General features: G+C 38.7%; 5 protein-coding genes across 5 annotated transcripts; 1 reads left to right on the top strand and 4 right to left on the bottom strand.

Moving 5' to 3' along the window:
- Positions 1–5,877: 5,877 nt before the first annotated feature.
- Positions 5,878–6,558, top strand: LOC148907693 (ATP-dependent DNA helicase PIF1-like). Its single transcript, XM_089035705.1, has one exon. It carries the CDS (start codon positions 5,878–5,880, stop codon positions 6,556–6,558), a length of 681 nt encoding a protein of 226 aa, XP_088891831.1.
- Positions 6,559–10,638: 4,080 nt separating this feature from the next.
- LOC116291356 (uncharacterized) lies at positions 10,639–12,924 on the bottom strand. Its single transcript, XM_089035152.1, has 3 exons — positions 12,109–12,924; positions 11,115–11,870; positions 10,639–10,971 (listed from the first exon to the last, which is right to left on the bottom strand). The coding sequence occupies exons 1-3, from the start codon at positions 12,922–12,924 to the stop codon at positions 10,660–10,662; spliced, it is 1,884 nt and encodes a 627-aa protein (XP_088891278.1). The 3' UTR covers positions 10,639–10,659.
- Positions 12,925–14,225: 1,301 nt separating this feature from the next.
- Positions 14,226–14,953, bottom strand: LOC148907692 (uncharacterized). Its single transcript, XM_089035704.1, has one exon. The coding sequence runs from the start codon at positions 14,940–14,942 to the stop codon at positions 14,226–14,228; it is 717 nt and encodes a 238-aa protein (XP_088891830.1). The 5' UTR covers positions 14,943–14,953.
- Positions 14,954–20,790: 5,837 nt separating this feature from the next.
- Positions 20,791–21,570, bottom strand: LOC148907691 (uncharacterized). The gene is made up of 3 exons (XM_089035702.1): positions 21,292–21,570; positions 21,009–21,201; positions 20,791–20,934 (listed from the first exon to the last, which is right to left on the bottom strand). The coding sequence occupies exons 1-3, from the start codon at positions 21,438–21,440 to the stop codon at positions 20,791–20,793; spliced, it is 486 nt and encodes a 161-aa protein (XP_088891828.1). The 5' UTR covers positions 21,441–21,570.
- Positions 21,571–25,444: 3,874 nt separating this feature from the next.
- On the bottom strand, positions 25,445–27,388 carry LOC148907690 (uncharacterized). The gene has a single exon (XM_089035701.1). The coding sequence runs from the start codon at positions 27,386–27,388 to the stop codon at positions 25,445–25,447; it is 1,944 nt and encodes a 647-aa protein (XP_088891827.1).
- Between the last annotated feature and the right edge of the window lie 35 nt (positions 27,389–27,423).

Genomic DNA, 27,423 nt, shown 5'->3' with positions numbered 1-27,423 from the left:
TAGTACAGTTACAAAATGCATGTACCTACAATGTGCACAATATATCTCCTCTAAAAAATGTTGCTCATAGTAATTCTGAAACAATTGAAGACATATATAATCCATCCAGGTTTATCAGGAAACAGACACTAATAATTGATACTGTTTCAAAAGCCATATACCCAAGTGATGCTCCTTGTCATTTGTTACCTATAAACACAATAGGAGATGGAAATTGTTGCTTTCGAGCATTTAGCTTACTGTTATTTGGCACTCAAGACTATCATTTAGAACTAAGAGTTAGAACTATTCTTGAGCTTTTAGAACACACTGACTGGTATCTTGATGAAGCAAACTTATGTGGAGTACGTGATGATTCAATTATACCATTTATTGCAGTCACGTCATGTTCAAATTCTTCAGTATTTGACAATATTGACTTTACACTGAAAGAGAATTGCAGAATAGCTATAAATAACTGTATCAACAGCTCACTAGTAATACATTCATGGGTTGGAATGTGGCATGTTTGTGCTTTAAGCTCAGTTGTACGTTGCAAAGTTACATCAATATATCCAGACATGAAAGTAGGAATTCCCACTCGATCATTTCTACGCTACGTCATGAATCGTGATTTGCTTCCCAGATTGAATGCTTTCCCTAATCATAAAATACATATCATGTGGACAAATACCAGTGTTGGTCACCATCAAATGTGGCAGCCAAATCACTTTGTACCCTGTACAAATGCTTCACAAATGACACTATTTGAACTAAGAACAGACCAATTTCAAACAAATCCACAGTTATCATTTGTAAATGAGAACATGATTTCATTTCATAACAATTTGTATAATTGTAATACTAGAAAACCAAAAAAAGAAGTTATAGAAAGGCAAAGAAAAACAAAGTAGAATCTGAAACAGGTTTAAACAATGGAAAATCAAGTCTGAAGGATACGTGTAGCAGCTTTAATAACAAAAACCAAAAGCTAGAAAATGTTGGTGTACATGCACAACCAAGTTGCACTAGTAATTTACAAAAAATAAGGAAAGTATTTTATGACGACATTAACATTACAAAGCTCATGTCGTGCATTGTTTGTGGGGAACTTCTGTTTAAAAATAAAGGAAAACAGCTATTTTTGTCACCATCAACTTCAAAACTGCACCAATTAATTTTTGAAAAAACACAAACCAAAATTGCTGAACGTTGCAATAAATGCTGTCAACGAATCCAGAAGCATTCAATACCTGAAGCAAGTTTTCTGAATAAAACTGAAGATGGTAAAGTTCCAAATTGTTTAAAAGTCTTAAATTTCATGGTAAAGAGATTTATTAGCCAAATTCATGCTTTTATGACTATTGTGAGCCTTCCTGCTGGGAGTCAGTATGCTCAAGATGGAATGGTTATAAATTTCCCAATAGATATATGTCAGTTACATAAAAAACTTCCGTGCAACCCAGACATCAATACAATTGCAATTAAGATGCCAGAAAAAAAAATTTCAACAACCATGATTATCAGAGTGAGCAAATAAATAAACTTGTCTCTAAAATACGAATTGAAGAAAGTCTCCTTTGGCTAAAAACAAACAATGAGTTGTATCATGACATTAACATAAACTTTCCTAAACAAACACTGAATTCTGACAAAAGCCAATATGTCTATTCATTTCTTTCCGAGTGTAATAATTATGATGCCAGTGTTAGTTCTGCATTGACCAACAGAGTATCGTTCATTCCTAGTAGTTATGTTGCACCAAATATATCGATCAATGATTACATAAATCACAACTTCAATGAAGTACCAGTCATAAGTCTGCCTAGGATTCAATCTCAACCTATCAATATATTTAACCACCCTAAAGCAGAGGAAATGTGTTTTCCTTGGTTGTTTCCTTATGGTATCAATGGACTGAAAGAAGAAAGAGAAGCAAAACTTTCTGTATTATCATACTTTAAGAATAGAATCATGTCTGCAGATAGTAGATGGCGTAAAGATTTATCATATTTGTTTTGGGCTGTCAATGTATTTGAACAACACAAACTTCAAGAACAAATTTCAATTGCTGTAAGAATGAAATCCTCAAATTCTACAATTAATTTGTCAACAATAAAAGCAGCAGACTTAAAAAATCACAGTTCCAATGTTGTAATCAATGATAACTCATATTCATTCATAAAAAGCATTCGCGGAACAGCAGCATACTGGAAAAACACATTATTTGATCTTTTAGCAAAATTTAGAAGTTTGGGGCCACCAACATGGTTTCTTACTTTAAGTGCTGATGATCATCACTGGCAAGACTTAATCAATTTTGTTAAGTTGGACTATTCAGATGAAGAATTATCACAGATGTCAAATATTGATTTGGTACGATCCAATCCTGTTCTGGTTGCACAACACTTTGTTCATAGATGGAAGTCATTCTTTAAAAATGTAATACGAAATTCAAAATTAAATCCTCTTGGTGAAGTCACAGACTACTTTGCTCGAGTAGAATTTCAGTCTAGAGGAAGTCCTCACTTGCATATATTTTTGTGGATTAAAGATGCTCCAGATTTAAAAACACCCGAAGGTCAAAATGAGTTCAGTAAATTTTTAGATAAATACGTAAGTACTGAGATACCATCAGATGACAATAAAGAACTCAGAGATTTAGTAACACAGCTTCAAATTCACAAACATACAACAACATGCCCAAAAAAGACAAAACTCTGCCGTTTTAAATTTCCACGAAAACCTTCCACTGCAACTAAATTAAAACCTAATGTTGATCCAAAAACATTATCTAATGTTTATGAAACCAGACGAAAACCTACTGATATTTGGGTTAATGCTTATAATCCAGTCATTTTACAGTTGTGGCAAGCCAACATGGACATTCAATTTGTTGGATGTACTTATGGTATAGCATCTTATGCATGTTCATATGTATGTAAAACAGAACCAATGCGTTTACGCCAAGCAATACAAGATGTTATCTGTGAGATAAAGCAAAGTAACTTAACTTTCCGTCAACAACTGAGTAAATTTGGAACGAAATTCTTAAGTCAGCGTGAGCTAAGTGCACAAGAAGCTGCTTTTCGAATAACAGGTTTACCTTTTGTAGATTCATCCCGAGTAACAGTTTCTGTTAACTGCAAGCCTCCACAAAAACGATCTAGAATATTAAGAAGCAAAAAACAGCTTAATGAACTTCCCCATGATAGCCAGGACTTATTGTTGAATAATATTACTGATTATTATTCAAAGAGGCCAAAAAATGAAAACTTTAATGCAATGTGTCTAGCAAGATTTGCAACTTCATTTATTGCAGTATCAAGTAACACAAAAATATCAGAAAAATCATTCTGCTTTCAAGTAGGAGACAAAATTTTCAAAAAATGAACCAGACCAGCTTGTCTCAAAGTTCAATACATGACACCAGAAACTGATGGTGATGAATATTACTACAAGCTACTGTTTCTTTATCTTCCATGGTATGATGAAAGCAAACTCTTACAACCTTACAACAATTCTGAAGCGGCCTTTTTAAACAAGCAGTCACAATTTGATTCTGAGTATAAAGAATATGGCAATTTTACTGATGAAATTACTAAAGCTGTTCAGCAATTAAGAATATTAATGTCAGACAACACAAATACATTGATTGACTCATTGCTATCAAATACTTTACACCAAAGTGATTCTGAGAAGCACGATTCAACAAATGAAGATGATTGGCAGACTATTATATCAAAAGAAAATATTGATTTATCACCGAATACAAATTTGTATAACATAGAGGAGAATGAGCCTTTGTTAAATACATGTAACAACACCAATGATAACCACATGTGGACATTGCTATCAATGTACACAATGACTGATTCTGAATTTGCCAATTCATTGAAGGAATTAAGCAATGATCAAGCACAAGTGTTCAACATAATTTCAGACAATACAAAAAAACAATTACAATGTCGAAACCAGGCAACTCAAATCAATCCATATTATATTTGTGACTGGTGGAGCTGGAACTGGGAAATCTTTTCTGATATCAGTTATTTACAAATACTTTTTAAGAAGTTCAAACTCACAAATACCAATTGTTATAAAAACAGCACCAACTGGAGTTGCAGCATATAACATAGGTGGCATGACACTTCACAAAACTTTCAAGTTGCCAATTGACCACAAATACAAACAAGAATACACACCGCTTAATGGAGAAGCATTACAAGAACTAAGAACTATGTTTAAACACATGCAAACAGTCATAATTGATGAAATAAGTATGGTTAGTTATAGAGTTTTGGAACAAGTGCATAGACGATTAACAGAGATTACTCAGAAAGAACTACCATTTGGAGGCTTAAATATTTTAGCACTCGGGGACTATTTCCAATTCTACTCATAGAACCCCAATAAACAAAACTAATATGAAACAATGACACAACACTCCTTCGTTTGGCACAATGAGAAGTTTAATCCAACAGACGAAAAATAAGGCCTGGTTATAAACTTCTCAAGCCTCCAAACCCGCCAAACAAAGGAGAGCAGTGCGCATCGAAATACGTTGAAATACGTTGAATATGAAATGTTAAATATGAAATACGTTGTCCTGAACTGAATTGTCCTGAACTCAATCGTCCTGAAATGAATTCACGTTATCAATGTTGTCCTGAAATACATTGTCCTGAAATACATTGTCCTGAAATACATTGTCCTGAAATACATTGTCCTGAAAAGCGTTGTCCTGAACTGAATTGTCCTGAACTGAATCGTCCTGAAATGAATTCACGTTATCAATGTTGTCCTGAAATGAATTGTTCTGAAATAAGTTGTCCTGAAATAATTTGTCCTGTTGTTCAATTTGAACGTCCTGTTCATAAAGTTGAATGAGTCATCCAGGAAAAGATTTTCCCGTCGGCAGGGGACCCGCCGCCTCAGCTGCGAACAACGGACATTCCGCTGAATACTCAGAGTGCTTTTCAATCTTTTTGTTTGAAGTCCACCACTTAGCACATATGTGTTGAACCCACTTTTGAACTCCCTTTATCATCCCGTAGTGGTCCGTAGTGTGTTGGCATTTACTTTTGTTGAAGTCTCTACAAAAGAAAACACTTCCCGTCTTGACATCGCGATTTGTTTTGGGTCGAGCTTTGACTTTTCCGATCAGAGCTTGTTGCTCCATGTCCGAGAACGAGTCGCTCCATGTGAGAGCCCCTCGTTCGATCTCTAACAATACAGTGCCATGAAAGTCGCGCACTGCACTCCATTCATATTGAGTGGCCAGGTACATCAGTCGGGTTAGATGTTGAAGCCTAGCTTTACTTTCTAACGATGATATTTGTGGAAGACTCATGATAGTAGTAAACCCAGCCACAAATTCTTCAATTGTCAGGTCGTCATACCCGACATCCTTGCTGACGTAACTCAGTGATAATTCACTGTGTGGCCATATAAAAATATAAAAATGGGTCCGCACCGAAGGCTAAGATATACAACTGAGGCTACACACGAGGTTGAATGTAACCCTATACAAACCGACTATACTTAAGACCGGAAATGACGAACCATTCGGTCTAGGTAGAATTAAATAATTTGACGTGGCTCAAAATAGGCCAATTAAAACCAGTTTGTGCTCCTTTCCTTTTTTATTCAAATGCAGCCAATTTTACTCATCTATGGAATGACAACATTACACCACTAATACTAAATTTTAATCACAGGCAATCAAAAGATGATACATATACACAACTACTCAATAATATAAGACATGGGAATCCATCACAAGATGACATACAAAAATTATCAGAAAGAATCAATGTTCATGTAAATGACAACTCATTTGATAATGCATTAAAACTCTTTCCAACAAACAAACAATGTGAAGAATACAACAAAGAAATGACAGACAAATTGCAATCACACACAGGCTGTACTGTATATCACATACAATCACATCACAATCTTCTAAACAAACAGTATGATAGCAGTCAACTTGATAATGATATCAGTTCACTTATTGATTCAGATGATAGCAAGTCATCTGGATTACTAGACACGTTAACACTAGCTATTGGTTCAAGAGTTATGCTTATTAGAAATGTTGATGTATTACAAGGCCTTACTAATGGAGCAATGGGCACAATCATAGAATTTCATTGGGAAAAAGAAAACAAGGCTAGTTCTCAAAAACATGTAGATGCAGATTTACCAATATCAGTAACAATACAATTTGATAATATTAAAAAGCACCCTGACAAAAACCAACACACATTTGATATTTTACCTATTTCAGTAAAATTCTTTGGCAAATATAACACTATTTGGGAAAGAATCCAACTTCCACTAAAACCATGCTGGGCTACCACAATACACAAATCACAAGGCATGACACTTCAAAAATGTGTAATTGATTTGAGTAATAAAGTATTTCAACCTGGAATGGCATATGTGGCTTTGAGCAGAGCAACATCTTTATCTGCTATATCTTTGATATCATTAGACACAAAGAAAATATATGCTTCTGAAAATGTGATTACTTACTATAAAAATATACAATCAGGCACAAAACAACAATGTTGATACATATTTGTTTTACAAAGATCATCAAAAGAAAAGAAAAAAAAAAGTAAGTCCTTATATATATTTACTATATCATAATTGCTGCTGCTGTTGTTGTTGTTTATTTCATTATCATTACTATCTCTTCACACAAGCATGTCTATTGCTGATGTTTAAGCACCCAGGGAGCAATTAATAACAAATGACCTTCATAATGTTCATGTCTTTTAATTTCTTCTCAAAATAATCATAAAATTCTCATAAAAGACTCATCAATAATACACATGGGAAACAATGGAAATAATGAGCATCATGGGACAAAAACAATTTACAATTGCTAAACAATCAATCTGAATCTACCATTCATAAATTTAGGTTCTAATTATACTGACGTGGTATTACTAACACCGCGGTCAAACGTCTGCGCACGCGTCAGCCTAAAAAACAAAATGGCGGTCGAAACAGCACATGTTATTGCCGAAAATTATTTTCATCGTTCAAATATACAACTTTAATGAACAAAGATCGTGGAATCAAACATCTACATACCAAGACGGAAGATCAAGGATATATTTCGTAAGTACAAATGCAGGCAATGATGAGAACAAACGATTTTTTTAATGCGATACGCTTCCCATCTGGTATATACGTACGCAAACTGGACCAACTTTTTCGAATCTTTACATCATTTTTCTAGCTCATCTCATTAGATTTTTGGAAATTATTTCCTCCTAAGTACTTAACTTTAAGCTTTAATAATCTGCATACTTTACATCCTTGATTCAATGAACTACAGTTATTTAATAACTTTCAGGGTGTTGTTCAGATCGCAGAATACTCTGGTAACTGATCACAATTCTCCGGCTAAAATTACCAGCGTCTTGCGTCATGACATGATTTTATCCGGCTAGTTCATGATCTTCTCTATCATTAAAAAAGTTAAGAGTGACTGTCTGTAACGATCAAGCAAAATTCAAAATCCGTGGCAAACTTCGAAAAATCGATTTCGCTCATACTTTCAAGTTAGTTAGGGTAATGTATCCTAAGAATCGCTGTATAGTTGGTTTGATCAAATAACGCTTTATTATGGAGAAAAATGGAATTTTTCAAACACTCCCGAAAACGCCGTTCGCGACCGTAAATTTTGACTCAACTTTCGCGGCTGCTGGACAAAAAATAAGCAATACTGGGAATTAAAACAACCCATATTCTTAAAGAACAATCTATTGAGTACGATATGCGTGACTTTGGGATCAATGGTACAATTTTAAGATAACAAAATAATTTTATTCGCTAGACGTGTGTTTAGAGTATCAAAAAATAGGTCTTACAAAAATATTCATTCTGAATGTGCTTAACCTCTCAGTCGCGTGAAACTTTGCTGATGGATTATTCAGATGTTGGTCTTTCTAGTGATGTAAAGAAATCTTTGGGCAAATGATTGTGTGTCACGCAGTATGTCTTCAAACTTTGGTCAAATTACTCATTTCTGACCTCTGGCCGCTTTCTATAACAGACAAGATACTAGTGTTTATAAGTAAAATATAAACTCAAAAACAAGCCTAAAACACTTTTATAGCCTTAGATAATGTAGCTGTTTCAGAATTCTTACCTGGCAAACTCTGAAACCTGGATTTTTATGAATGTTTTTAGACACAACATCGATCTGGTTTCTTTCATTACCGACTCGAACTTGTCAACGGCCGAGTGCCACAGGGAGCCCAACCTTTCTTGTTGTGGTGCAAAACACAGGAAACCCAGATTGATTAAAAAATCGTTTTAATTTGTTTTAATGATGATGCAAACACACACAATAAAAAATTTCACAACTATTCCAGTAAAACTTACTGAATTACATGATAATCTATAATATGAATGACTAATAAAGTGGGGGGAAACCTGCAGTAGAACCTTACTAATCAGTGGTAACAGTTCTAAATTGATTCTAAAGAAGTTGAACCGTATACACTACATGCAATTTTTCTGCTCGGCATGTCATCATAAATGATCACCGGCCTCTAAGGTTCATAATTAGTACCGAACAAATGTATGTGACAGAGGCACCCACGACTGAATCGTCAAAAGAGGAATATCAAAACCTAACCCTCGTGCACGTGTTCACAAAAGCAACCAGGATAGCTTGTTTGTGATAGCAGTTATAGTTGACGTCATTCTCCAGTTGAGACGTGCAATGCCAGACCTGAAATCCGTCAGCTTTAGACAAGATAACGCTGCCTGTTATCACAGCTCTGTAATCATACTTGGAGTTCAAAACCTCGCCAGGAAGCACAAAGTGAACGTCGCATGGATTTTTCAGGTCCTCAAGGAGGCAAAAGTCCTTGCGATCGCAAAGCTGCTGTACTGAAGAATCACATGCACACTTATCTAAACTCTGGAAATGACATCACGAGCGCAGTACAGATGAAAACCGCTATGGAATCACATGGTGGCGTACGTGGTCTAAGTGTAGCACTGTGTGGTTTATAGATTCCCGGGACATATCCCACAGAGAAATGGGAAGGCGTAAGCCTTGACAATGATGTTATCTTCAAAAAGCGTAACATTGTGGTTTGGAGAGCATACGGCATTGGAAAAGGAAAAAAGATACCCAACACGAAATTTGAAACAACGAAGACATCGTCAGCTCTAGCCTTACCCACCCTTAGGAAGATGGAGTATTCTGATGACCAGGTTCCAGATTTCTGCGATGTCATACCTAGACAAAGTAGGACATATAAACCAAAGACCACTACAGATTCCCGCAAGGAAAACAGCGATACCGATGATGACACGCTGTTCACCTGTTCCGAAGAAGGATGCGTAAAAACGTTCCAAAGATTTTCATGTTCTGCATCTACTCCAATAAAATCGTGGGTGCCTCTGTCACATACATTTGTTCGGTACTAATTATGAACCTTAGAGGCCGGTGATCATTTATGATGACATGCCGAGCAGAAAAATTACATGTAGTGTATACGGTTCAACTTCTTTAGAATCAATTTAGAACTGTTACCACTGATTAGTAAGGTTCTACTGCAGGTTTCCCCCCACTTTATTAGTCATTCATATTATAGATTATCATGTAATTCAGTAAGTTTTACTGGAATAGTTGTGAAATTTTTTATTGTGTGTGTTTGCATCATCATTAAAACAAATTAAAACGATTTTTTAATCAATCTGGGTTTCCTGTGTTTTGCACCACAACAAGAAAGGTTGGGCTCCCTGTGGCACTCGGCCGTTGACAAGTTCGAGTCGGTAATGAAAGAAACCAGATCGATGTTGTGTCTAAAAACATTCATAAAAATCCAGGTTTCAGAGTTTGCCAGGTAAGAATTCTTAAACAGCTACATTATCTAAGGCTATAAAAGTGTTTTAGGCTTGTTTTTGAGTTTATATTTTACTTATAAACACTAGTATCTTGTCTGTTATAGAAAGCGGCCAGAGGTCAGAAATGAGTAATTTGACCAAAGTTTGAAGACATACTGCGTGACACACAATCATTTGCCCAAAGATTTCTTTACATCACTAGAAAGACCAACATCTGAATAATCAATCAGCGAAGTTTCACGCGACTGAGAGGTTAAGCACATTCAGAATGAATATTTTTGTAAGACCTATTTTTTGATACTCTAAACACACGTCTAGCGAATAAAATTATTTTGTTATCTTAAAATTGTACAATTGATCCCAAAGTCACGCATATCGTACTCAATAGATTGTTCTTCAAGAATATGGGTTGTTTTAATTCCCAGTGGTGCTTATTTTTTGTCCAGCAGCCGCGAAAGTTGAGTCAAAATTTACTGTCGCGAACGGCGTTTTCGGGAGTGTTTGAAAAATTCCATTTTTCTCCATAATAAAGCGTTATTTGATCAAACCAACTATACAGCGATTCTTAGGATACATTACCCTAACTAACTTGAAAGTATGAGCGAAATCGATTTTTCGAAGTTTGCCACGTTTTGCTCGATGGTTACAGACAGTCACTCTTAAAGAAAACCCTGAACTTTATAGGCTCACAAATCAATCTGTGTGCTCTGAAAGTCGTTCCTCTCCGCTCTCTTACATAGGTATGACAATATTATTTCTTGTCAATGAGTAGAATGGAATTGATGATCAGTGAAACTAGATGAACGGCAGGGTGCACAGACTGATTCGTGGGCTGATAATACGTTTTGACCAAATCAAGAACTCCTCTGTGTGAGCAATGTCTGACTGGCCAACTAAAGCCCCATAATTGCCATGTTTATGGCTGTCCATGATGACAACTCCTTGACCAGAACCAACAAATGACACAGTTAGGCCATTGATTATCACGATAGCAGCTACATTGGGTTCATGAGTCAATCTTTGCAAGTAGAAGCCTAAAGAGGAGTGTAACACATTCGGGTTTTGTAGACAGTATTCCAAATCAAAAGATTCTTCCACTAACATTTCCTAGTTGCTGTTTGACATGAGGGATGGCCTCAGTTACTGAAAAAATTAATTGGTCGTTGACCTGTGACTCTGTCATGAATTTGGTTTCCCTTGACAATTTGAAGAGCCATTTGACCAAACCAACTTGATGGGAGATTACAGACATTGGGATTAAAAAGAAGATTGTTCCTATTTGTCATGAAAGATTTACAAAGTAGTAGAGAGATGAATGTACATGCATTAGAACCTTGCCTGTAGTTGAAGTCAGATTGTGATAGAAATTCTGGAAAATAGAACAAATTAAATCCATTATTTCTTTGCAGTGAAATTTGAATCCTGAAATTGTTTCCAGCTTGAGGTTGTGCAGAATTGGATAAAGTAGCTGTAGTACTAGAAATGTTTACTGACTGCTGTTGAAATTGATCAGGCTGTGGTACAACAAAGCTGTCCAGAACAGAATCAATTTGCTGCTGGAACTCTGGGGAATCATAAAATTCGGGATCATGTTGATTGTTACTATTATTCACGTTGTCATCCTCTGTTATTTCTTCTTGGGCAGTACTTGTTGTTGATGACTCTTTTGTCTTTTCCAAGAGGGATTTATTGAAAGCCTCAGAAAGTGTACCTGCAGTTTGTACTAGAAAAGCTTCACAATTTATGCATCTTTCACAGCATTCAGCATGGTAGGTATGGCCACAAGCCATGCGTTGTACGTTTTGATGATTTTGAATGTTACAATGTTGACTGTCACAAAATTTGCTGATGTCGGGTAAAAGACTTGGGTTGACTGGTTTTCTCTTGTCCTCAGATTTATAGGCCAGAGGTAAAGCAGTTGATTTTACTGTAGTGTTAAAGGAAGTCAGATGATAATTGGCTTTTCCTTTGTATCTTGTTCCTTTCTTGTTCGTCTCTCTTGGAATCTAGAATGACAAAATATGTAGGAATTTAAAAATGATATGCACCTATGTCTATGTATTGTTTTACACATAAGTATGCATAGCTAGCTGAGTAATCTTTTGCTTTCCAAGTTCTCTGTATCTCCCAGAGTGCTTATACCACAGCACATGTTTATATGTTTTATATTTCTTTTTATTAATTTCCCCTAACATTTAATAGGAATTATCCAATGTAGATAAAGACAGTACTATCAGACTATACCTGTTTTGAGTTTCCTATATTACCAGCAATATTTTTGAATAATTCAAGGAGGTGTTCTGCTGTTTTTCCACTGATTAGTCTGAAGTCTTGATCACACATGCCTCTTTTATATGGTCTTGTAAATGATTGGTAAAAGGTTTTATTGGACTTGGATTGGGCAATGGAGATTGCTGCATTCCTTATTTCATTAGCATTATTCTGTGGTAGGATGACTGATCTCAGTACAGAATGCCATATTTCAACCTTTTTCTCAGTTATCACAGAGAGAAAATTTTGCTTTAGCCTGTGGTATTCTGGAAAATTAAGTTTCTGATGGTATAGGTCACTTAACATTGACAACGTGGCCCTGTCATAATGGTGACGTTCCCATATAATAAACAGAATAGTTATGCGTACCATCAAAGGAATGTAATTGTCAAGGTTTCCTGATCTAAATAAAACAGGATAGTGGAAAAGTGCCATGGGTACAACTTCTTCAAGAATGTGCAGTATGCAGACATATTCCAAATCTTTGCAAATTTTAAATTTTGACATCACCTTCTGGCGGATATGAAGCCAACCAAAGTAAACAGCCACTAGGAGGACATAAGCTCTTAAAGGTTTCAGTTTCCTTGGCATCTGTGTTTCAAACACTTTTTCATAGATATCAGAAAAGAAAAAGTGGTATTCTTTGATCACATCTTCATTCATATTCAGTGAGACATGAAAAGGCCCTTGCTCAGGAATGAATGACAGTACTGGAGAAGATTCATTTTCTTCTGGTGATATTATTTTCTTGGTGAAGTACACGTACCATGTTGGCCAGTCACCAGGCATTGGAACAACAAAGGAATGGAGATATTGAACTAATTGAGGACACGAAGAAAGGCAATGTTGAATGGCTTCCTTATAATTTTCCATGCTCTTCAATTGATGCTCAAACTCGTCAATCAATAAACATGAATCTATTGTTTGTAGATCATCGTGAGATGTTTCAGAGTAAACCCTAGAACAAATAAATAATTAATTTCTAATCTCTTTCTTTCTCAATGTTGGACCAGAGAAGGGAGATTGTAGAATAAAGAGGAAAATTTACAGAACATTCTTAAAACATTTGGCACAAATCTTGCATCTACAATTATGTAGTAATTGCATAGAATCATTACATAATCAGAATACATATATATATATATATATATATATATATATATATATATATATATATGATATATATACAGTGTATATATATATAAACACTAAATAACTTACCTGAATTCTTTGATTTGTTTTCTCAGGTTGTTTGGAGATATCAATTTCAAATCTTGTGGCAAGGTTTCCAAATATGTGTTTTTCAAGGAAGAAATGCAATCTTTTAATGGATCAATGACATATCGTAGTACAATTCCACCTCTGCAGAAATGAGAACTTCCATTTAACTTCACCTCAACGAGACTGTGCCTGTTTGTAGTACTCGTGAATGGAATGGCATTTAATAATAATAATAATAATAATGATATAAAGAGGCTTGTAAAGCGCCTATACAAGCCGGTTCTAGGCGCTGTAAAAAATAATAAATAAATACGATACAAACATAGATTACAAATCATAAGCAAGTTTAAATAAATAAGTCTTAAGTTCAGTTTTAAAAGATTCAAGAGAGGTATTGTTCCTCATAGGATTAGGCAGAGAGTTCCACAACACAGGAGTGGCAACGGTGAATGAACGATAACCATAACACTTTAGATTATACGGTTTTACAGACAGCAATACTTGAGACGACGAACGGAGATTACGAGCAGGACAATATTGTAGTGACTCGACGCCATATCTAGATCAACTATTTATTATTCACAACTTAGCTAATTATCATACATGATTAGTTGCTATGGATACTACATCTCTCCCTTTCTTCCAAATGTCCATGTGTCTTTCGTATGATTACTGAATTATATAACCTAATTATTATCATTGCTAAATACTGTTATCTTTTTTTTTTTTTTTTTTTTTTTCATGTTCAAGTACAATAAAACTCAACTATAACAATGTTCCATGTCCTCTATCCCAAAGGGTACATATAGTAGTCTTCAAACTTCTTGGGTCTTCGTCTTTCCCTTCTTGGTCGGCTTGCTTTCTCTCCTTCATCTTGTGGTTTTTCTCTTTCCACTCGCTCTTCGGTTTTCTCCTAGTTTAACTTGAGTCATCTTTGATGATTTCTCCTTCAGCTCCGCTTGTTTCTCTTCGTTGTTCGGTGGTTTCTTCCGATCCTCATGACTTTTGGTTTCCCTCAGAATTCTCTCTCTAGGGTCTTCCTGCTTGGTGTCTGTTGTCTCCTTCGGTTCTTCCTGGCTTGGTCCAACCGTTTCTGTTTCATCTGCTGTGTTGATGACAGTGTTGACTAGTTTGAAGTAACTTGCGTCCCGACAAACTGTGCGTCCATCTGTTGTTCTTCTTGCTGTTATCTTGGATCCTTGAATATCGCAGATTGTATAGAATGTGGGTTCATATGGTGTGCTCCATTTGTTTTTCGTCTCTTGTTTGACTAACACGTAGTCTCCGAGTAGCAGTCTCTTTTCCTTTGTTCGATTGTTTTCTCTCTGCACTTTCATCTTCTCCTTGTATCTTGCGTCGTTCTTGTTTATCTGTTCGTCTTCTTCTGATGTCTGTTTGTTGGGTGCTATGTAATCGAGCTTCGTTCTTACAGCTACTCCCCTCATCGCCTCGTAGGGTGATACTGCTGTTGCTGGATGTGGAGTTGACCTGTATGCGGTGAGCATGTCATGAATTGCGTTCTGACTTTCTAGTTTATCTTTGCCTTGTAGGTGCGCTATTTGTTCTGTTTTATTCAGCATCTGCATAAACCTTTCAGCTTCTCTATTCGCTCTAGGGTGTGATGGTGTTACCTTGTGATGCCGAAATCCCTCTTTTCTTGCGAAGTCTTCAAAGTCTCTTGAGTTGAATGGTGGTCATTGTCGCTTTCTATCCTCCTTGGTGTCCCGTATGTCGAAATACATGTTTCAACCTCTCTTTGTTGGTTGTGAAAGAAGTTGATGATACTCTTTCTACGACAGGGTATCTTGTTCTTTTGTCAATAATGACTAGGTTGTAGTGTCCGTCAGGATAGGGTCCGCCATGATCCAGTGATACAGTGTCCCAGGGCTTGTCTGGAATACTTGAAGCCTTGATTGGTTCTGTTTGTTTGTCTTTCGTTGCAACCTGGCACTCGTAACATTGGTCAATAGCGTTGTCTATCATGTGATTCATATACGGGAACCAATACTTCTCTCTTAACATTCTCTTTGTCTTTGTCTTCCCAAGGTGTCCTAGACTGTGTCCTATCTTCACTACTTTTCTTTGAAGATTCTCTGGTAGTACAATTCTTTCCTCTCTAAAGATCAATCCTTCCGCTGTTGATAGTTCTTGCTTTATGTGTGTGTAGAGTTCTATGTCTCTGTCTTTTCGGAATTTCTCCCAGTCACCTTTCGCTATCCTCTGAGATAGTTTCTGCAATGTCTTGTCTTTCAGTGTCTCTTCTCTTATCCTTTCCAGAACTACTGAATGCTCTGCTTCTACAGTCTATTTGATGATCTTCTCGGTGCCGTCGTCTTCTGTCTCGGGTAATAGATGCCTGGAGAGGTAGTCTAATGGGTCGGCTTCGTCCTTTCCGGGTTCATAGATCAGTTCATAGTCTACATCTTGCATCTGCATAACCCACTTCTCAATCCTTGGAGGCATATTGGTCTTTGTCTTGTTGAATAGTGGTAATAGTGGTTTATGTGCTGTGATGATTGTGAACCTTGGCGCTCCCAGTAAGTACACTCTTAGTCGATCTTTGGCCCACTTGATAGCGAGTGCGTCTTTCGCTGTCTGGCTGTATTTTCTTTCAGCATCTGTCATTGTGCGGCTTATGAAGTGTACCGGCTGCATACCTCTTTCTGTCTTCTGAAGTAGAGCTGCAGATAAACCCTCGTTGAAGCTTGCCTCTGTTCTCAGGATAATTTGTCTGTCTGGGTCGAAGTACGCCATTGTCTTCTTGTCAGATAGGCTGTTTTGTATTGTATGGAATGCCTTCTGTTCTTTCTTTCCACACTGGAACTTGACTTCTCTTCTCGTCAGTCGGTGGAGTGGTGATGCGATGCTTGCGTAGTCTTCAATAAAGTTGTCTAAGTATCTGGCCATCCCGAGGAAACTTCTTACTTCTTCTTTGCTCTTGGGTGCTTCGCACTCTTTGATCGCTCTGACTTTGTCAGGGGATGGTCTCAGTCCGTTCTTGGTAAACACGTGACCGAAGAATTCGATTTCCTCTTTTCCGAATTCGCACTTCTCTCTGTTGAACGTGATTCCATGATCTCTGGCTCTTTGTAGTACTGTTTGCAGAATTTCTTTGTGCTCCTCTTTATCTTTTCCCCCTAGCAGAATATCGTCTCGTTGGTTGAGGCAGTGCGGGATGTCTCCAAATACTTTGAACATCGCTTCATCGAAAACGTCTTGAGAAGATTTGGCTCCAAAAATCAGTCTTCGTGGTCGATAATTCCCCCATGCTGTACTAAATGTCGCTACTTTTCTCGTCTCTGGGTCCAGTGTCACCCGATGGTATCCCTGTTTGAGGTCGAGCTTCGAGAATATTTTGCAATCATGGAGATGGTATATGAAGTCATCGATTCTCGGTGCTTGTACACATCTGCTTCTTTTCATGGATTCGTTGGGGATCCTCATGTCAATGCTGGCTCTTATCATGTGTGGCTCTAGCTCATCTTTCTTGGTCTCTGAAAACTTTGGTTTGGGCTGCACAACAAGGGCTGGACACCAAGTTATCGCTTCGCCGGGTGTGACTTTCTCGAATATCTCTTTCTCTATCCCTTCGTCTAGCCATTTCTTCAGGGGTTTCTGCAGGTGATAGGGTACGTTTCTCGGTTTCTGTGCTATGGGTGTCGCGTCTGGGTCCATCTCAAGCTTGGCCTGCATGATCTCTCCCGTATCTTTCTCTTTGAAGCATCCGATTCCTTGGAATACGTCGTCGAACTCTGTCAGGAGTCTCTCGATGTCGTCTGAGGTTGTGCTAACGGTCTTGATTCTCAGGTCGTTGGGTTCTTTTAGTATTCCGTCTGGTTCAATTCTGAGCATTCCTAGGTCTAGTAGTGTCTTCTTGCTTATGAGTGGTGGTGAGTCCATCTTCCCCTTTATCACTAGGAATTTCGTCTTCACTCCTCTGGTCTTGTTTCTCAGCGTTACTGGAAATTCTCCTTTGACCTCTAGCTTGCTCTGTAAGGTTCTTACTCTTTCTTCACTTGGAAATAGTTCCTGTATCTCTTGAGATCTGTGCTTGAGTGCTCTGAATTGGTACTCGTCCATTATGTTAGCGCTAGCTCCACTGTCGGGCTCCATGTCTGTGTCTAGGTCTGCTATTCTTAATCGCATGGTGTTCGTCTTTCCTCCTGATCTCACGCTTTTGGCTCTCTGGTCAATGTGGCTGGCTGTTTGCTGTAGGAATTCCTCGTCGGATTCACTGCTGGATTCTGCGGTCTTTTTCACTTGTCTCTGGGGTCTCGCGGTTCTACTATTCTCTTTTTCTTGTCTCTGTGTTTTGTTACAGCATTTCGCGAAGTGGTTGTATTTTCCGCATTTTAAACACTGCTTCCCGTATGCTGGACAGTCTTTACCTGGTTTGTGTGTTCCTGCGTTGCCACAGTAGTAACACGGTTTTTCGGTGTTGTTATATCCTCCGGGTTTAGCTTGTTGTTGTCTTCTTGCTTGCTGGTTATTTGGTCTTTGCTGTGATCTTCTATTTTGTTGTCGTGGTTTGGTTGGTGGTTTGCCACGATTTAGTCTCGCCACCTTGTGTTCGGTTTTCATGTCTTTCACTCGTTGGCTGATGTCTTCGCGTTGGCTTGCTTCGTCTATGAATCGATCCAGATTCCATCTCTTTCTAATGCATTCTTTAATAAGGTCTTCGTTCGACACTGTTTGGATCAGATGTTCTAGGATACGCTCGTCGAGTTGGTCTCCGAATTCGCAATCCTTTGCTTTCTCTCTTATCCTTGCGGCGTAATTGACAATTGTCTCGTTGGATTCCATTCTCTCCTTGCTAAATGTGTATCTCGCATGGTGTTTGTTCTTCCTAGGTAGAAAATGGTTGTTTAATTTCCTCTTGAGTTTCTCGTAGTCGTCCTCGATTTCTTCTCCTATCGGTTCTGGTAGGTTTCGAGCAAGTTTCTTGATTTCTGGTCCGCCGTAAATTTTCAAAGCGCTGACCTTGTCTTTGACCTTTTCAATTTCTAAGTAGGATATTTCTTCCTCGAAATCCTCTAACCATTCTTCCCAAGCTCTACCCGTTTCTAATCTATTCTCTGGGTTTTTGAACTTTTCAATACTTAGTGCTTTTGTTGTTGTAAATACTTTTATCTCTGTTTTTTCTGCTGCTGGTGGTTCTGTCGGGTCTTCGTCGTTGTCGGACATGTTTCTCTGCACGTGCTCGAATGACTCTTCTGATTTTTTCTTCTTTCGCTGCTGTTTCTTCTTTACTGGTCGGATCCTAGTTTATCTTGAGTTGATTTTCTTTCTCTTGAGTTGATTTCTTTTCCCTTTTTCTTGGTTTCTGCTTCCTTTTCGGCGTTTTTAGATCCCGACTCGTCGCCATATGTAGTGACTCGACGCCATATCTAGATCACCTATTTATTATTCACAACTTAGCTAATTATCATACATGATTAGTTGCTATGGATACTACAAATATCTATTTATTAATTCTTGAATGTACATAGGAGCAGAGCCATATAGAGCTTTGAAGGTTAGTAGGAGAATTTTAAACTTTATTCGATATTCAATAGGAAGCCAGTGCAGGTTGATGAGAATAGGAGTAATGTGATCGCGTTTCTTGGTTAGAGTTACAAGGCGGGCAGATGCATTTTGTACAGATTGAAGACGGTTAATGAGGTATTTCGGAAGGCCAAATAAAATAGAGTTATAATTGTGAAGTTTTGAAGTTATGAAAGCATGAACAAGAATTTCAGTGGACTTTACGGAGAGATATTTACGAAGTTTAGCAATGTTACGAAGATGAAAGAAGGCAGTTTTGCAGGTGTTCTTTATATGAGGCACCATGGTGAGAGCAGAATCAAATGTGACACCAATATTTCTAGCTTGAGTAGAGGGGACAATTTCATCAGGACCAAAAAGAAGATTTTGACTACAGTGTTGAGGATTGTTCAAGGAAGAGAAGATGAGAAATTCTGTTTTTCTCTTGTTTAATTTCAACTTATTGAGGGTCATCCAAGAATCAATTTCAGATAAACAATCATTGATGTGCTTCATAGTTTCTTTAAAAGACAGGTCATCATTACAGGAGAAAGGGATGTAAATTTGTGAATCATCAGCATACAGGTGGAAAGACATCTTGTGCTTTCGAAGGATATCAGCAACCGGAGACGTATACAGAATATAAAGAAGAGGACCAAGCACAGAGCCTTGAGGAACACCACAATTAAGAGGAAGAGAATTGGAGGATACACCATCAACAGAAACAAATTGGTAGCGGTCGGACAGGTAAGATTTAAACCATTGGAGAGCAGAACCACAGATGCCAAATTTGGAGCGAAGACGTTGTAGGAGAATAGTGTGGTCGACGGTGTCAAAGGCGGCAGACAAATCAAGCAACAACATAGCAACACAGTTACGTTTATCCAGGGACTGAAGAATGTCATTACAAACACGAAGAAGAGCAGACTCACAACTGTGATTACGTTTATATCCAGATTGAAATGGCTCGTGAAGGGAGTTAGCTGAGAAGTAGTTGTCGAGTTGCACTGCAACAGCTTTCTCTATTACCTTAGAGACCATTTTTAAATTTGAAATAGGGCGATAGTTGGCAAGAATTTCTTTATTTAAGGAAGGTTTTTTAAACAGGCTACGAAGAACTGCAGTTTTAAAACAAAACGGAACAGTACCAGATAAGAGCGATTGATTGACGATGTTACAGATTACGGGCAACAACAAACAAAGATTATGACGTAATAGGTCAGCAGGAATGGGATCGAGGCTACACGACTTGGACAACAGCTTCTTACACATGACGGATAAATCTTCAGCAGACACAGGCAAAAAAGAATCAAGAGTACAATTTTGAGACGGCAGATCGAGCTCATCAAAGACATTAGGATCAGAGGGGATTCGGGATGACAACTCATCTCTGATGTTCGTAATTTTATCGTTGTAGAAATTCACAAACATATTTGCCAGAACTTCAGGCGAAGGAGCAGACGGTAGTTGTGGTTCAGCAGAGCGATGGAGAAGTTTATCAACAGTAGAGAATAGTATTTTATTGTCACAGTCAGAGTCCATCAATAAGTTTTAGAGTAATAAGACATCTTGGAGGAAAAAATCAGTTCTTTAACGACATTACATTGAGCGACATAAAGTTCACGGTCAACAGACAGATTAGTTTTACGCCAGCGTCTTTCAAGTCTTCGTCTTTTTGTTTTGTTTACACGGATTACGTCATTGTACCAGGGTGCACGTGGACGAGACGATATGGTTTTAGTACGAAGTGGAGCATGTTTATTAAGAATATTGGACAGCAAAGAATCATATTGAAGACATAAACCAGACAAATCAGCTACAGGAGATTTACATAACGACGAATCAGCAATATCATGACGAAAAGCGTCAAAATCAATAGAACGGATGTTGCGGTACGACACAGTACGGGATTTAGCAGCAGGCATTTACAGATTTGTGGATATCCACCAAGCTTGATGCCATGTGGACTGCAGATGACAGTTTAACACTTGTTGGAAGCTGGATGGTGTAAATGTTGTGGAAGTCATCTAAAAGGTTGATCACAAGTTGACTATCCTACATGAGTAAATAGAAAATGTAATCACCAACTATCAAAAGGAACAAATGATTGAAAAGTGTTTTGGACATACAGTTAATGCTGTCTGTAATCTTGTTGCCAAATCTTCTGGATGTTTTGCTCTTATTTGTGAAGAATGCCTATCATGTGTCCTAGGAACAATGCTATACCCTAGTACAGGACCACTGTTCATTGCAGATCTGGAGGCACCTTGATGATGTAGATACAGTCCAGAGTCTTTTTGGAATTGGGATGTCTTTTGAGATCTACCAAGAAATGATGATGATGATGAATGGACTACAGATTACAACATTTGAAATCACTGTACAATTCTTAATAGTCAACACATACTGTACCTGAAATATGCAAGAGTATGAAGAATAACCACAGTACGTTGGTGTTGTAACTCGTCATGCTCTTTAGTCCGCCTACTGTCAGACCTAGAAATAGCTTTGAAGATCATGTCGTATAGTCCAGGTGCATTTTCTTCTGCAAAATCACGCATCAGCACTGGATTATATAATGGTAGTCCTTCTTCTAAGGTGTAGTGGTGATAAAGGCTAAGCTGAAACTGTGCTACCAGATTGTCAAATGAGTTATCTGTGGAACATCATAATTATGTTAATAGAGTTATGCATATTCATGGAGATTGCCATGCTTTATAATAACTTAATTTGGTTGTCACTGGACTGATATTTTATTGTTGAAACTTACAGACCTTTCAGCCCAAAATATGACCTTCATCAGTGTATGCAATATCAAGCCAGTGACAACCAATTCAAGTTATTATGAATTATCATTTGTGCAATTTCCAAAGTTTCATATTTTAATATATTCAAAGTGGACAATGTGCACACTTTTTCACAATACAGCCCAGCCTTTGTTTAGGGTAATATGTCTACAACAATGGCTGTAGTTTCTGGCAAGCTAAACCAATTAATAATCTTGTATCATCGAAGGGTACTGTAGAAGTTATATGGAAGTGACCCCAGACCAAAATCCACTAAACCTTTTACATATTATAATGATGTATTGCTTTAGCAAATAAGACAAGATAGAGTGCACGCACTAAAATCGTGAACATTAAATAGTACTAATTAGTACTATTTCATACAGAATCCTTTGTTTTCTATTGTTTAATTATCACTACTTAGTGATAAAAATTAGTATTTGTTTCACGGATTTAGTGTGAGCACTCTAATACGAGCACACGTTTATTGCTTTACAAAATTGAATATATACCTTCAATGGAGCCAGTGCTTGCCATCTTTGTAGACATTTTTTCCCAAACACAACTATCTATTAAAACATCCCCTTGAGTGTTTATCTGTATTGTTCCAAAGCAAGTGTCTATTACATTCCAATTTGACATTCCTTGGACAATGATAATCCCATGTTGTTCACAGAGTAGTTTCAGACGAGTGAAAAGGTTCTGGAAGTGACTTTTAATTGACGAGAGTGCTCTTTTACACGATGCAATTTCATCAAAGCTCCCACCATCATTTGTTAGAATTTCATTGGCTTTTTCCATTGACTGGCATAGCATTTCTACTGGAGAATTAGAAAACTGCATAATCTGAAACAAAACAAAAAGTAAGGAAAAAAATGTAAAGAAAAGAATAGAAAAAATTAACTATTATTAAGTGCTTTTAAAATGGGTCATAGAAGGACAATACTGAATTGAAGGTATCAGAATGACTTACTCTTGTAAGTGTCCTTGTTGGTGTTCCCTGACTCTCTGTCATTTCCTGGATAGTGCTTGTCTAATGAAAAATGTATTATGAATAGCATTTAATTTCAAAGCACTAATGCATTAATTTGTTCATCTACATTTAATCCCATTATTCAGTCCTTCTTACTCATCCTATAACTTGCCACCAGTCTTGTTAGCCATTCCGGTGTGTATATTTATTTTATTCCCCAAATGTCCCTGTGCATTGAAGACTTACTAATAATTATATGCATACCGGTAAATTAGTTCATATATTAATTAGTTTTTTTCCAGACTGTAAATGTACCTTCCTTCTCTTGGAGGATTGGAATGCACTATGTCCTTGAAACACAGAATCTGCTTTCATTTTGCACAAGTTACACCATCTTGTTCCTGGCTTGTAAGCTTCAATATTTTCCCCAATTTCATCGAAAAGTGTATGAAGACGCTCGGGAATTCTCTGAGGAGAGAGCTTTGGACTATGACCCCAGGACGAAGGCCAAGAACATACTCTGTCAGCTTTTTGGATTTCGTAGAGGTGGTACAAGCAAATCCAAGAGTTAAATGCAACTCCACTAGCACGAGCTACGAACCTGTCAACTCTTCGAAGATTCTGTTTTTCATCCGAACATTTAGGCTGTTTCATGCGTTCTGTCCTTGTTCTTCCTTTTTTCACACATTCTTTTTCACAAAGAAACCCACTTATCACAAGCAATAAAAGAATAAATAATTGAGGACGAAAGATCATGACAGCGTAGAAAACGTATCGTAGTATTATCGAGCGTAAAGCCGGCGTTCGTAAATATACGTCGAGAAAAACTGTAAAAACTTACTTGAGAAAGCTTAACTTTAAGTGTGAAACTCAGAATGTATTTATCTCGAATAGACCTGCAAATTGTAAAATTTTAAAGCTTATCTTTTAAGTATTTTTCTTATTTTTTGGGCTGAAACACGTTCAAAAACTTTTGCCGGTTTTCCACTACTAAACATATAGTAAAAGTCGTGTATTCCTGGAAACGACAACATAGACTGTGAGCATGCGCATTGCGTTTGACCGCCGTGTTGGTATTACTAGATGTATTTAGTCTCATATCATTGAAGCTATATGTGGATTAATTTCATATGGTAAGCCACACTAATATCTACAGAAAAAACTGTTAGGACTATTAGAAACCACACTATCTTTTATTTCTTTTAACAGTGTAATAATTGAATTCAAGCGTTTTACGTTTTACATCGTTCTTTATTAGAGCCAAACTTCGTTCTAAACTACAGATGAGAAAAACCGTGTGTCTCACCGTCGAACGACGTTGGCTTCTAACCACGCCGTCCGCCGGTGATGACGTCACGACTGTCGCGGTATGCAGCTACATGGCTCCTCTAAATACCCTACTGGTATTTACAATCAATCAAACGTGAAAACTGTTCAAACTAAAGTTCATTCTTTATCTAAACTCAATCTTTAAACGTTTATAGTCCATCGATAAGGCTCCTCGTCGGGGAATCGTCATCTTCTATTCTTCCTGGGCAACCAACAGCACCAGTTTCTGCACGGGTCCCTCCAACGTCCTTGCCTTTCTGTTGGGTCCTTCGGTACTTGCATTTCCAACTGCCAGTCGGACCTTCCTTACTGTTCCTTCTTCATCAGGATACGTTTCTTCCACTCTACCCAGTCGCCACTGGTTACGGGGTATGCCTTCGTCCTTTATAATGACGACGTCATTAACTCTCAGGTTTCGTCGGGGACGAGTCCACTTCTGCCTTTGCTGGAGTGACTGGAGGAATTCCCCCTTCCAGCGATTCCAAAACTCATTTGCAAGAAACTGTACTCTGCGCCATCTGCGTTTAAGGTACATGTCGGCACGCTGGAACTCTCACGGTGGCGGTAATACCAGTCTTGACTTGGACGTCAGCAAATGATTCGGTGTAAGGGGTTCTAGTGAGTCTGGCGATCCAACTGTGTCTGTTGTTAATGGTCTGCAGTTTATGATGGCCTCAGCTTCACAAAGGAAAGTTCTTAAGGACTCGTCGTCTAGCTATTGTCCAGAGTTCTCGAGCATTGAGTTGAGAACGTTGCGGGTTGTCCTTATCTGCCTCTCCCAGGCTCCGCCCATATGGCTGGCTGCGGGTACGTTCATCTTAAAACTTGTCCAGTCACAGCCTTTCTCTAGCAAGAACCGGTGGATCTTAGACTGATCCATTTCCTCGAGGGCGTCCTTTAGCTCTCATTTAGCCCCAACAAAATTAGTTCCTTGGTCGGACCTTATTTGTCTGACAGGCCCTCGTCTGGCGATAAAGCGGCGCAATGCGTTTATGAACGCGTCTGTATCCAATGCGTTGGCGGTCTCGAGGTGGACTGCGCGTGATGCCATACAAGTAAATAATACTCCGTAACGCTTCATTTCCTTGCGCCTTTCCTTTATTGTCCACGGACCGAAATAGTCTACCGCGCAAAAGGTAAACGGGGGTGAGGGTTCTACCCTATCCGTAGGCAGGTCGGCCATTCGCTGTTCTTGTACGCTACTACGAAGTTTACGGCATTTTACGCATCTGTAAAGGTACTGCGCTACGGCAGAATTCCCACCGATAATCCATACGCCTGTAGCTCGTATCTGGTTCATCGTGATTCCTCGGCCTTGGTGTTCGACTATCTCGTGGTGGTGTCTGATTACTAGCTGTGTAACATGTCCCTTTCGTGGCAGGATAATAGGATGCTTGAGTTCGTTGGATACATTTGAGCGCCGGATGCGACCGCCGACTCTCAAGATTCCATCGGCGTCTACGAAAGGATCTAGTCGCTATAACTGACTGCATTTCTTCATGGATTTGTTTCGCCTTCTTGCCTTCTCTCTCGTCGTCTCGGCGTCGGTCACCTTAAGTGAGCGTAGAACTCGCAGCTCGTTTGAATAAGCTGTCACTTGCACAAGCTTGATAATCTTGTTTTCAGCTTGACGCAGCTCTTCAACTGTCAGCGACTGGTCTATCTTCTTAAACGTACGCTCTGCAAACTGTGGGGTTTGTTTATCGTTCTTACCACTTGCCTTGTCGCGCAACTTGTTGATGTATCTCAGGCACAACGCCACTGCAGTTTTAGCCTTGTGCCAGCTAGAGAATCTTTCTAGACGTTCGAGGATCGTAGCAAATTTCATGACCTCCTTTGTCGATGTTGAGAAGACATGCGACTCCTTCTTTACTTCTGGGTCGTCGTCAGAGAGTACGGGGGTGACTTCTGCTTGTTCCTCTAGAGGCTTGACCTGTGCCTTCCACAGGAAGTTAGGTCCTGTCAACCATCTTGAATCATGAACTAGTTCCCGGGCGGTGATACCCCGTGAGGCGGCGTCCGCTGGATTCTCGTTTGTACGTACATAGCTCCATTGGTCGGGAGAACTATGGTCTCTGATTTGCTGTACTCTGTTTGAGACGAATACGTGAAATCGCCGTGCGTCGTTGCGAATGTACCCTAAAACCACTTGACTGTCTGTCCAGTAGAATTCTGTAATGTTACTGTATTCGAGCTCTTCTTGTAGTTTAGTACTGATTCTTACAGATGTCAATGCCGCTGTCAGCTCCAGTCGTGGTATAGTCATGGGTTTTAGAGGGATGACTCGCGCCTTGCCCATTATAAACGAGCAATGGACTTCGTCGTTCTCGTTGACCAATCGCAGGTAGGAGCATTGACCGTATCCCGAGTAGCTGGCATCCGAAAAATGGTGTAATTCGATGCTCTTTATTTCTCCAAAGTCTGCTGGTCTGTAACAACGTTGGATCTTGAGGTCTTTCAGCGTCGTTAGATCTCTCCTCCACCCTTCCCATCGAACGCGCAGCGTCTCAGGAACGGGATCGTCCCAATCAGATTTCTCCTTGCACAGCTCTTGGAGGATCTGTCTTCCTACCAACAGTACTGGTGCGACAAACCCGAGGGGGTCATAAACGGAACTCACCGTAGCGAGTATTCCCCTGCGCGTGAGAGGTCTGTCTTGAAGTATTATCCTGAACTGAAAAGTGTCTGTCTCCACGCACCAGTGAAGTCCCAGAGTACGTTCTACTGGCAGCGTGTCATTAAGTAGGTCTAGTTCCTTCAGTTCCTTTGACCTATCCGCAGGCAACACTGACTGTATTACCCTCTTTGAGTTGGAGGTGAACTTGTGAAGTCGTAGGCCGCCCTTTGCGCACATCAACTGACTATCTTGAATTAGCTTTATTGCTTCGTCCTCTCTAGCTACAGACTTCAACCCGTCGTCCACGTAGAAATTTCTTCTAATGAAGTTGGCAGCTTCACTACCGATCTCTTCCTCGTAATCATCTGCCGTTTTCTTCAATCCGTAGTTGGCACACCCGGGGGAAGACGCTGCACCGAATAGGTGCACAGTCATTCTGTACGTTGCTGGTTCCTTGGTGGTATCTCCGTCCTCCCACCAGAGGAATCTTAAGAAGTTTCGATGGTGCTCGTCTACTCTGAATTGGTGAAACATTGATTCTATATCGCAGGAAAATGCAACCTGTTCCTGTCTGAATCGACATAAGACTCCTACCAGACCATTGGTCATATCTGGGCCTTGCAACAAGTGTTCGTTCAAAGAATGACCGTTATACTTTGCGCTGCAGTCAAAAACCACGCGAACTTTGTCGGGTTTTTGAGGGTTGTATACCGCATGATGCGGTATATACCACACCTTGTCTTCTTCGTCTCCATCTTCTTGGGGAACTTTCTCCGCGTATCCCTTTCCGATAAGATCGTTCATGTTACGCTCTCTCAACTTGATTAATGATTTACCTG

The sequence above is a fragment of the Actinia tenebrosa genome, unplaced genomic scaffold (genome assembly GCF_029948245.1).
Source record: "Actinia tenebrosa isolate PJP-AT-01 unplaced genomic scaffold, QUT_ActTen_1.0 PGA_scaffold3__52_contigs__length_22856419, whole genome shotgun sequence".
Taxonomy (NCBI): domain Eukaryota; kingdom Metazoa; phylum Cnidaria; class Anthozoa; order Actiniaria; family Actiniidae; genus Actinia; species Actinia tenebrosa.
Note: the sequence above shows the minus strand (reverse complement) of the source record. Positions and strands in the feature narration are given on the sequence as shown.